The sequence below is a fragment of the Strix uralensis genome, chromosome 31, assembly GCF_047716275.1.
Source record: "Strix uralensis isolate ZFMK-TIS-50842 chromosome 31, bStrUra1, whole genome shotgun sequence".
NCBI lineage: Eukaryota > Metazoa > Chordata > Aves > Strigiformes > Strigidae > Strix > Strix uralensis.
Genome location: NC_134002.1, coordinates 3,223,318 through 3,232,652, shown reverse-complemented (window position 1 = coordinate 3,232,652; position 9,335 = coordinate 3,223,318). Strand labels below are relative to the sequence as shown.

The 9,335-nt window shown below is 53.0% G+C and overlaps 1 protein-coding gene across 1 annotated transcript; it reads left to right on the top strand.

The window, feature by feature from the left end:
- The first annotated feature begins 5,802 nt into the window (after positions 1–5,802).
- On the top strand, positions 5,803–6,825 carry LOC141936088 (olfactory receptor 14A16-like). The gene has a single exon (XM_074852813.1). The coding sequence runs from the start codon at positions 5,803–5,805 to the stop codon at positions 6,823–6,825; it is 1,023 nt and encodes a 340-aa protein (XP_074708914.1).
- Positions 6,826–9,335: the final 2,510 nt, after the last annotated feature.

Genomic DNA, 9,335 nt, shown 5'->3' with positions numbered 1-9,335 from the left:
CCTCCTTTCTACCTTTGTAAAAAATGGGTGCAATCGTTGACTTTTTCCACGCACCAGAGATTTCCCCTGACTGCCAAAACTTTTCAAATATCCTGGAGAGTGGCTTGGCAACTACATCAGCCAATTCCTTCAGGACTCTGGGATGGCGCTCGTCATGTCCCACAAACTTATGTATGTTCAGTTCCCCAGGTGGTCCTGAACCTGATCTTCTCTTACAGTGGGAGGGACTTTTCTCCCCCAGTCCCTGCCTTGTGGCCCATCCACTCGAGAGGTGTGGGAAGAGAGGTTGCAGTGAAGACTGAGGAAAAAGTCTTGTTAAGTACCTCAGCCTTCTCCCTGTCCGTTATTTCTAGTTTTCCAGTCTTGTTCATTGAGTTGATACAAGTTTTTTGACCTTCCTTTTCAGGCTGATGTACCTGTAGAAGCCCTTTTTCTTATTCTTTGCATCCTTTGACAAGTTCAGCTCCAGCTGCACCTTGGCCTTCCTGACCCCATCCCTACACAACCCAGCAGCGTCCCTCTACTTGTCCCAGGGTACCTGTCCCTGCTGCCACTGCCTGTGCATTTCCTTCTTGCCCTTTACTTTGACCAGCAGGTCTCCACTCAGCCATGCTCGTCTCTTGCCTTCCTTTCCTGATTTCTTACACCTGGGGATTGATAGAGGTTATTCTTCCCCCCAGTGAAGGACTAGCCACTTCTCCTTCAAAAACTTAACCTTTCTCTTGGCCAAAACCCAGAGTTTCTCAAAGGCCTCCTGGACTGAAGCTCCATTTTTCTGGCTGTCAATGTTTGTGTGCAGGTGATTCACCCTGATTTTGAGGAGCCATCAACACAAGATCACAGGATAAGAAACTGCAGGACACCACAGCTAATAAAAGGAGTTGCTGGTTTTGTACTGACCAAGGCAGGAATCAAGAGAAGCCTGTTAGAAACTCTAGGAGGGCAGGAAGCAAGCAAAGTCAGGGGCAGTGGGGAAAGAGCAGAGTTGGGCTGTTTGTAGAGGAATGTGTGAGGATGATCGAAGAGAAGAACTTGGGAGGGAAAAGGAAGAAAAAGAAAAGCAAAGGTTAAGCTCAGACATGATGAAGACTGCATCAGAGGTTCCCTGCCGAGTAGTCAATGACTTCAGTGGGACAAAATTTAAGAGTTGATTGCTACAAACTTATGTCTGCTCCCTTCCATGGTCATGGGGAATGTGAGTGCTCTCCGTGTCATCATCAAGGGAAGAGCTGTGGTGGAAGGAAATGCACCGTCACCCATCCTGGAAGGGACCTCGGGAGGTCTGTAGGCCAAGCACAACCACTGTCAGTGGAGAAAGGAGAAACGAGGTTTGGGCTGTTTGTATGCTGGGCTGTGGGAGTGGGAAACATCGGCCTCTATAGACACGTGTCCAGTAGTGATCTCTCCAGGAGCTGATCTTAGACTCTGCACCTGTCCAGGAGCTGGTCCTGGGATCCCCTCATCCCTCCAGTACCCACACGCACAGACAAACACACACAAACTCACAGACACATGCATGAAACACAAAAATTTATTTCTCCAGCAGAGAGTAATGGAACACCTGAGGCTGGAAGGCAGCCAGATTTGAAATTCTCTGTGCCGCCTCTTCATGCTTATTTTTGTCAGGAGCTCCTTTCTCATCCATATGCGCCTTCTCCAGTGTTGCTTCAATTCCTGCCTATCTGGTGGTGCTATTCTGGAGCTTGAAGAGGAGATCCTTGACCATCAAACACATCTCGCCTCTTCTCTTCAGTGTCATATCCCGTGGGATTCTGCCAAGCAGGTTCCTCAGCAGGCCAAAGCCTGCTCACTGAAGTCCTGCTCTTTGCCGCCTTCTGTTCTCTCAGGAGCCTCAACTCTACTTTCTCACCCCTGACTGTTACATCCCCGACCAACTCCTCCTTGTTTCTAAGTATGATTGCCTGCAGGACACCTCCCCTCACTGGCTCCTCAGTCACCCTTGTCAGGATGATGTTGTCAATTAACTCCCAAACCCTCCTGGATGACTTTCACTGTGCTCTGTTGCCCCTTCAGCAAATATTGGGAGAGTTTAGGAGTGCCATGAGGTGCAGGGCTTCTTCCAGTTGAATGCAGAAGGCTTCATCTACTTCCTCTTCCTCATCTGGGGGTCCATAGCAGACATCCACCCACCACAGTGTTGTCCATGACCCTTCAGCTCACAGCTGACTCATCCTCCATCCCCAGGCAGAGCTCCACACATTCCTGCTGCTCCTCCCATAAAGGGAATCTTCCCCTCAGGGTCCAGCCCCATGGCCTTATCAGTACCAGACCCCCAGGACCCCACAGTTTCTCCAGCAGGGGGGATTTGTAGTGCCCTGCAACTCCTCATGCTGTTCTCTTGTGAGAGACACCCCAGTCAAGATAAACCAGCTGCACACAAATATTAAATGCTGAACAAACTTTTCTACATTCCATCGGAACCTTGACAAAACCTGGGATTTCTCAAACTTGACGTTTTACAAGGAAAAGTGGCTAATCCTACATCATTGGGAGCAGGGGGTGAACAGCCTCGTACATCAGGACAGGCTGGGACGTGACCAACTGAGCAGGAACTCTGCGGAGAAGGGCCTGGGCACTACGAGGGATGCCCTACGAGCCAGGAGAGGATGGACACGATGAACAAGGGCAGCTGCCTACGGGGCTGCATTCGGAGGAGCGTGGGCCACCCAGACACCCTGAGTTACCATCCCCCTCCACTCAGCACTACTGTGGCCCCACACACATGGGTGTGTCCCAGGGTGTGGGTCCCCATTTTGGAGAAGTAGGGAGGACCTGGAGAGCGTTGAGTGAAGGTCTGACAAGGTGGGGTTTGGGACCTGGTGCCCATGAGCTGTGTGGTGTGGCTGAGGGACCTGGAGTTCTTTGGCCCAGTGGTGTGGAGGCTCCAGGCACTATAGGAGTAGCCTGAGAGTGACTGAGGGGGGATTTCAGAGATGATGGAGCTTTTCTTTGTAGTAAGATAGAGCGTGAGAAAAAATAATTACACAAAGTGCATCTGGGGAGGCCCAGACTGGACACAGAGAAATGTCACTCGAAGGGCAGTGCTGTGGTGTAACAAGTCACCCAGAGGGAGACTGGAGCAGCCCCAGGCTTTGTGTTTCAAGGAGCAGCCAGGGAGGATGGAAAGATCTCAGTAAAGGAAGGGAGATGCTGAGGTGAGAGCAAGGTGTGGTAGTCGGGTGGACATCTCCAGCCTGCAGAGAAAGAGGTGCAGGTGTGGGACACGGTGGGACAGCCTGTGGTGGAGATGATAGAGGGATGAGGAAAGTCTGAAAATCCCCCAGCAGAGATGAGCTCTTTCTGCCCTTGGCTCTGGCTGTTGTCTCTGCCACTGATGCCCATGAGGAAGCACCTTCCCCTTCCAGCACTGGGTCTCATGGCCTCCCCTTCCCCACCCGAGAGCCTGGGAGGTGTTGGACCATAGTCCTGCCCTTGGCATTGCCCATCCCCATATCACACTGCCCCAGGAAGAGTCCTCAGTAATGTGAGAGGGACGGGATTCTCCTTCCAGGGGATAGGGTTCAGGTTATGGCCAGTTGGCTTAATGTAAGATGTCCAGGTTCAGTCAGGATCTGTTCCACCATTACATGACCTTTGTTTACTTATTTTCTCTGCTTCAAGATTTCTTGTCTAATTAGATCATGGGGAGGCTTTGTCAGGAATGGTCCTCACTGGGACCCATTAACAGTGTAAGAAATGTTGTACCTTGCATCAATCTTGGACTTCTTGACATGCATCTTCATCTTTCTATTACTGTCTGCGGTTCATGGACTCAGCACCAAACCCACCTGAGGGGTCATTAAAATGCCTTGGGCTGGTCCTCTGCTGCGGAGCTGGGCCGGGCTCCTGGGACAGAGGGAGCTCAGGGCAAGTGGTCAGCGCTGCAGAGATACAGCTCTGCCCAGGAGCAGCTCCTCTGCAAAGCGCAGCAGGGCTGAGGGCACTGCCTGCAGGCACCGAAGGCAGAGGAGCCGGGCACAGAGAGGGGAAAGGCAGACGGCAGTGGCAGGATGCTGAGAGCTCACTGGAGGAGAAATCTTCGCAGCCCTTGACACAGTAAGTCTGTGGGTGCAGGGCAATGCAGCTGCAGGTGGTGGAGGGATGTGGTGAAGCCGGCAGAGCCCCAGGAATGTCCCTGGTGTGTGGAGGAGGAGGCCGTGCTCCAGAGCAGGGCTTCCCTGCTGCACTGTCAGAGGGACAGGCCATGGCGGCTGCCTTCTCCCGGGGACGGCTGCAGGGGTGTGCAGTTGTGGGTGCAGCCAGGGGTGCCCAGGGCTGTCCTTGAGAGCAGGGTCCCTGCAGCCCAGGGGCTGTGTGCTGGGGCAGGGACTCTGCTTCCTTTCAGTGTCTTGCTGTGGTTTTTGGGTATTGTAATGCAGCTGTCAGCTTTGGACAGCACAAGAACACTCCTACAGCATTACCCTGACAGAGCAGTAGGTATTTCAGGAACTTGATAAAGTTCCTTCAAGCATTTATTTGCCTACAGAAAGCTCAGTCATGTTGTCAGTGTTTCCTGAGCTCCTATGTAGCCCTGAAGAACAGAGATGCCCCTGGGCAGGGCCCTGCTGCCAGGAGGGGTCTGCAGGGCAGAGCTGAGCACACAGCGGGTGGGATGGGGGCTGTGAGCACTGGCAGGGAGGAGATAAGGGGAAAGAGAAATGGTTTCAGGCTAGAACAGCTCCAGGCACTAGAGTCATTGGCAGGGAATGAAACAGGTTGACTGCACTATCAAGGTGTGGGGGGGTGGTAATTAGGAAGCTCCCTATTACACTTCAGTGAAAGTGCTTTTTACCTAACAAGCCCCCCTGGTCTCCTCCCCCACCCAGAAGAGCCTCTGCCCTCCAGGCCCCAGGCTCCAGGGCAGGAGCCGCCTCCTGTGCAGCCAGAGCTGCAGCAGAGGAGACTCTCCCCAGTGCCCATCTGTCCCTCCCTGGCCTGGCCTCCCTTGGCAGAAGCATTGGGGCATTGCTCCTTGGTTCTCCACCTGCCCCTGCTGCTGCTGCTGCTCCTGTTTTCAGGCTCTCTGGGGATGGGGCTTTCAGCTGCAGCTCAGCAACTGGCCCTGCAGGTCCTGCCATGCAGATGTGTCTATGGCAGCAAGATGCCCAAGCCCCCTTCGAGCCTCTGGGTCTCTAGGCAATGCTGCCCATGGGCTGGGGATAAACCTGGCTATTTTTGCCAGACACCCCCTCTGCAAGGAATCAAAAATCTCAGAGATCTTTAGTGGGGAGGGGAGTTTTCTACTGGATTCCTCTGCTCTCAGCAGCAGCATCCAATTTCCTGTCAAGGGAAGAGCTGGGTGTGACCCTCCTGCAGATTCCAGAGGTGCAAGCCCAGGGCAGCTGAGAGCAAGTCTGATGGACAGCCTGGCTCTCCTCACTCTGCACTAAGGCTCTGCCCGTTTGCACTCTCCATGGAGCACTTGTAGCGCAGCAGCAATGTCCAGGCTGTCTGCCTTCAGAACGCACTCCTCAGGTAGGACAGGGCAACAGGAGCCAAAGGCAAAAGAGCAAAGCCCCACAGCTCTGCTCTGCAGCCGGGGGCCCTGGGAGGGACAAGGCTGAAATCTCTTGGATTTCCGGACTGGAGTTAACCAGCGATGACTGCGGGTTCCTCTCTGCCTGTTGGGGCACAGCAGGACTGACTCCTGCAGAGCCCCCAGCAGAATCCCTTGCTCCCCACTGCCCCCTCAGCCAGCAAACACCAGAGCTCCAGCCCGGGAGCTGCAGGAAGGTCTTTCTGGAAGGACAGAGGCTGGGAGGGGTGGGGGTACTCTGAGAAATGAAGAAAGTTTTGCCCAAACAAGTCAATCCCAACCATTCACTAACTTTTCCTCCTTGGACAGTCCCTAATTTACAGTGGCAGCAGATGTCCAACAGCAGCTCCATCACTGAGTTCCTCCTCCTGGCATTCGCAGACACACGGGAGCTGCAGCTCTTGCACTTCTGGCTCTTCCTGGGCATCTACCTGGCTGCCCTCCTGGGCAACGGCCTCATCATCACCGCCATCGCCTGTGACCGCCACCTGCACACCCCCATGTACTTCTTCCTCCTCAACCTCTCCCTCCTCGACCTGGGCTCCATCTCCACCACTCTCCCCAAAGCCATGGACAATTCCCTATGGGACAACAGGGACATCTCCTACTCAGGATGTGCTGCCCAAGTCCTTTTCTTTCTCTTTTTTATCTCAGCAGAACTTTCCCTCCTCACCGTAATGTCCTACGACCGCTACGTTGCCATCTGCAAACCCCTGCACTACGGGACCCTCCTGGGCAGCAGAGCTTGTGTCCACATGGCAGCAGCTGCCTGGGGCACTGGGTTTCTCACTGCTGTGCTGCACATGGCTAACACATTTTCACTACCTCTCTGCAAGGGCAATGCTGTGGACCAGTTCTTCTGTGAAATCCCCCAGATCCTCAAGCTCTCCTGCTCACACTCCTACCTCAGGGAAGTTGGGTTTATCATGTTTGGTGCCTGTTTAGTTTTTGGATATTTTGTTTTCATTGTGGTGTCCTATGTGCAGATCTTGAGGGCCGTGCTGAGGATCCCCTCTGAGCAGGGACGGCACAAAGCCTTTTCCACGTGCCTCCCTCACCTGGCCGTGGTCTCCCTCTTTATCAGCACTGGCATGGTTGCTTACCTGAAGCCCCCCTCCTTCTCCTCCCCATCCCTGGACATGGTGGTGTCATTTCTGTACTCGGTGGTGCGTCCGGCAATGAACCCCCTCATCTACAGCATGAGGAACCAGGAGCTTAAAGAGACTTTGAAGAAGCTGATTCAATCAGCTCTTTCTCAGCACCATTAACCTGCCCATGTCTCTTCGAAAGTGATTTCACGTTCATCACGGGAACCTCTTGTGCTTTGGCCATTTTATATCTGATAACATTGTTTGTCCATGTCTGCACCCACTCCACTTCAACAGAAGCGTGAACCAGCCTGTCTGACCCAGAGGTCTCTTCTCATGTGTCTGGCACGATGGTACAGCTGGCCTCCCATGTGGCATCTCTGAAATAAAAGGGGATTTCCTCAATGTCTGGAGATTGGGCTCTTGCAAAGCTGAGGCCAGGCTGAAGAAATTGCCCCCACAAGGCCATGCTGCTTTGCTCAGGTTCTCCATGGGAGGAGGGCATGGAGCGATGTGTTAGGGAACAGGCCTGGGCTGAGCCTTCCCCTGTGGGTGCCTCACAGATGGTGAATGATCACAGGGATCTGCCTGGGACTGTCACCCCATGGCTTTTAGGCACCAAAGCCCACTCACTCTGCAGAGCAGCACCACCAGCTCAGGGCCCTGTGCAGAGCAGGGACAGGGTTGGAGTGGCAGGTCAGGTCACTATGGAAACATTTCAGTGGTGAAAGACTCTCTGGGGGCACGGACATCTCTGGAGAAGACCAAAAAAGAAACTCAGTGCTTCCATGGGGAAATAAATGACCAAGAACAACCTATTTCTCTTGGGGCAAGTTTCTCTATTGCTGGGGTAACTGGAGAAGCCTGAAGTGCCTCTGGGACAGTAGTCTTTCCCAGGGAGAGGGGTTGGCACAGAGGGGCTTGCTGGGAGTGGACAATAAGGATGTTTTGGAGACAGGAGCAGGGGATACAGGGAGACACTGGCCTCTGTCTCCTCATGCCATGGGTGGCCCTCAGCCCTGGGGCTGATGGGGAGGCTGAGACACCTCTCATTTCTTCCTTTACTCCCCACACTTGGATGGACCTCAGAAAACTACCATGAGCCTGGAGGAAGCACAAACCTCCTGGGCTGAGATCCCATTGCTGTAGGGGAAACAGAAGGGATTGTGGGACACATGGGATTGCAGTGAGAGAGAGGTGTGTGTGTGTCAGTGTGTGTGTAAAAGGCAGCAAGAAAATGGGAAGTAGCAGCGGGTGGGAGTGCATCACACTGAGGTGAAATATGTTAAGTTTTGATTTTGATGCAGGAGAAGAAAGAGGAGAATGTGCAGTTCAGTGCTGGGACAGAGTATTCAAGTGAGTCTGGGGGCTGGGACATCTTTGGTGATGGAGGAGTATTAGCAGGGATTTAGAAGAAGCTGCACAGGTTATGGGGATCTCACATACTTTGGCAAATCTCAGAAAATGAGCTTTGTGTTTGAAGAAATATTGAGAACAGAGAGTCATCAGTAAATGCTGGGACAGCATGAGGTCAGAGTGAGGTGCAGAAGCAGGGGTGGTGGTTAAGATCTGCAAAGGATATGGGCAGCCATAGGAAAGTGTGGGACAGCCTGTGGTGGGGATGGACCCTTGGTTGAGGCTGGGACCCCCCAACAGAACTGAAATCCTCATCCTTTCAACTATGGCTGCTGTCTTTTCCACTGAGGACCCTGAGAGGACACCAGTTCCTACAGCCACAGAACTTCATTGCCTCGTCCCCCACCCTCCACAGAGCCTGGGGGGAGTCCTACTGCTGTCCTGCATTGGCATCACACCCCCCTGCATCTCACTGCCCCCAGGAAGAGCCCTGAGCATCCCAGCAGGGAAAGGATCCTCGTTCCCAGGGGATGGGCGTCAGGGCTTGACCATCCTGTTGATGAAACACATCAAGGCCTTTCACAGTCCCCTGAACATTTGATTTGCAACCTGTAAGCAGTGCCTCTGACTTCCTGCTTCCCCAGCCCCCAGGGACAGGAACGTTGTCTCCTCATTCCCTCCCTGGCCTCTTCAGTCATGGCCCTCGCTGGGGATCACTGACACCCTCAGAAACTTGGAGGTTTGCTGCTGACTTTCCCTTCTCTAGAGGCCACTTCAATCCCTTTTCTGCACCTGCAGTTCAGGAACTTGGCACCAGAGGGCTCATTAACACGCAAATCCCCCTGACAAGCCAAGTCTCTGGGCATCACTTCATTCCTCACTTCTGAAGTGGTTAATTTGAGAGGTTTCAGGCGTGCAGGCAAAGTGAAAAGCTTTCAGTCCTAAACGTCAATAAGAAACAATTCATTCTTTTCCACTCCTTGTGTTTCTGCTCACACATTAAGTGACATCAGCAAACTCCACTGGATATTGATCCTGAGCATCTGCTGATAGAGGCTGAACATGTCGGGAAGCCAAGACCCTCTATGTCAGACACTCTGTGGGCAATCTTTGTCCCTGCCTCCAACTCCACATTTCTCTCATCAGCCCCCTGGGACTTCCAGCACCTTTGTTCAGATCTGAGATTTCTCCACAACATGCTGCAGCTGCATCTTGCAGCCCTTTGACACCAGCTCCCACCTGCTGTACTTGGAAAATGATCTGCATGTGGACACAGAGTGTGTTTAATTACCAAAAATCTAAATCAACGGAAGGCATGCTTTAATATAATATAA

What these genes read in the sequence shown, in the direction of transcription:
- LOC141936088 (XM_074852813.1), top strand. Translation starts at nt 5,803, where the DNA reads ATGAAGAAAGTTTTGCCCAAACAAGTCAATCCCAACCATTCACTAACT.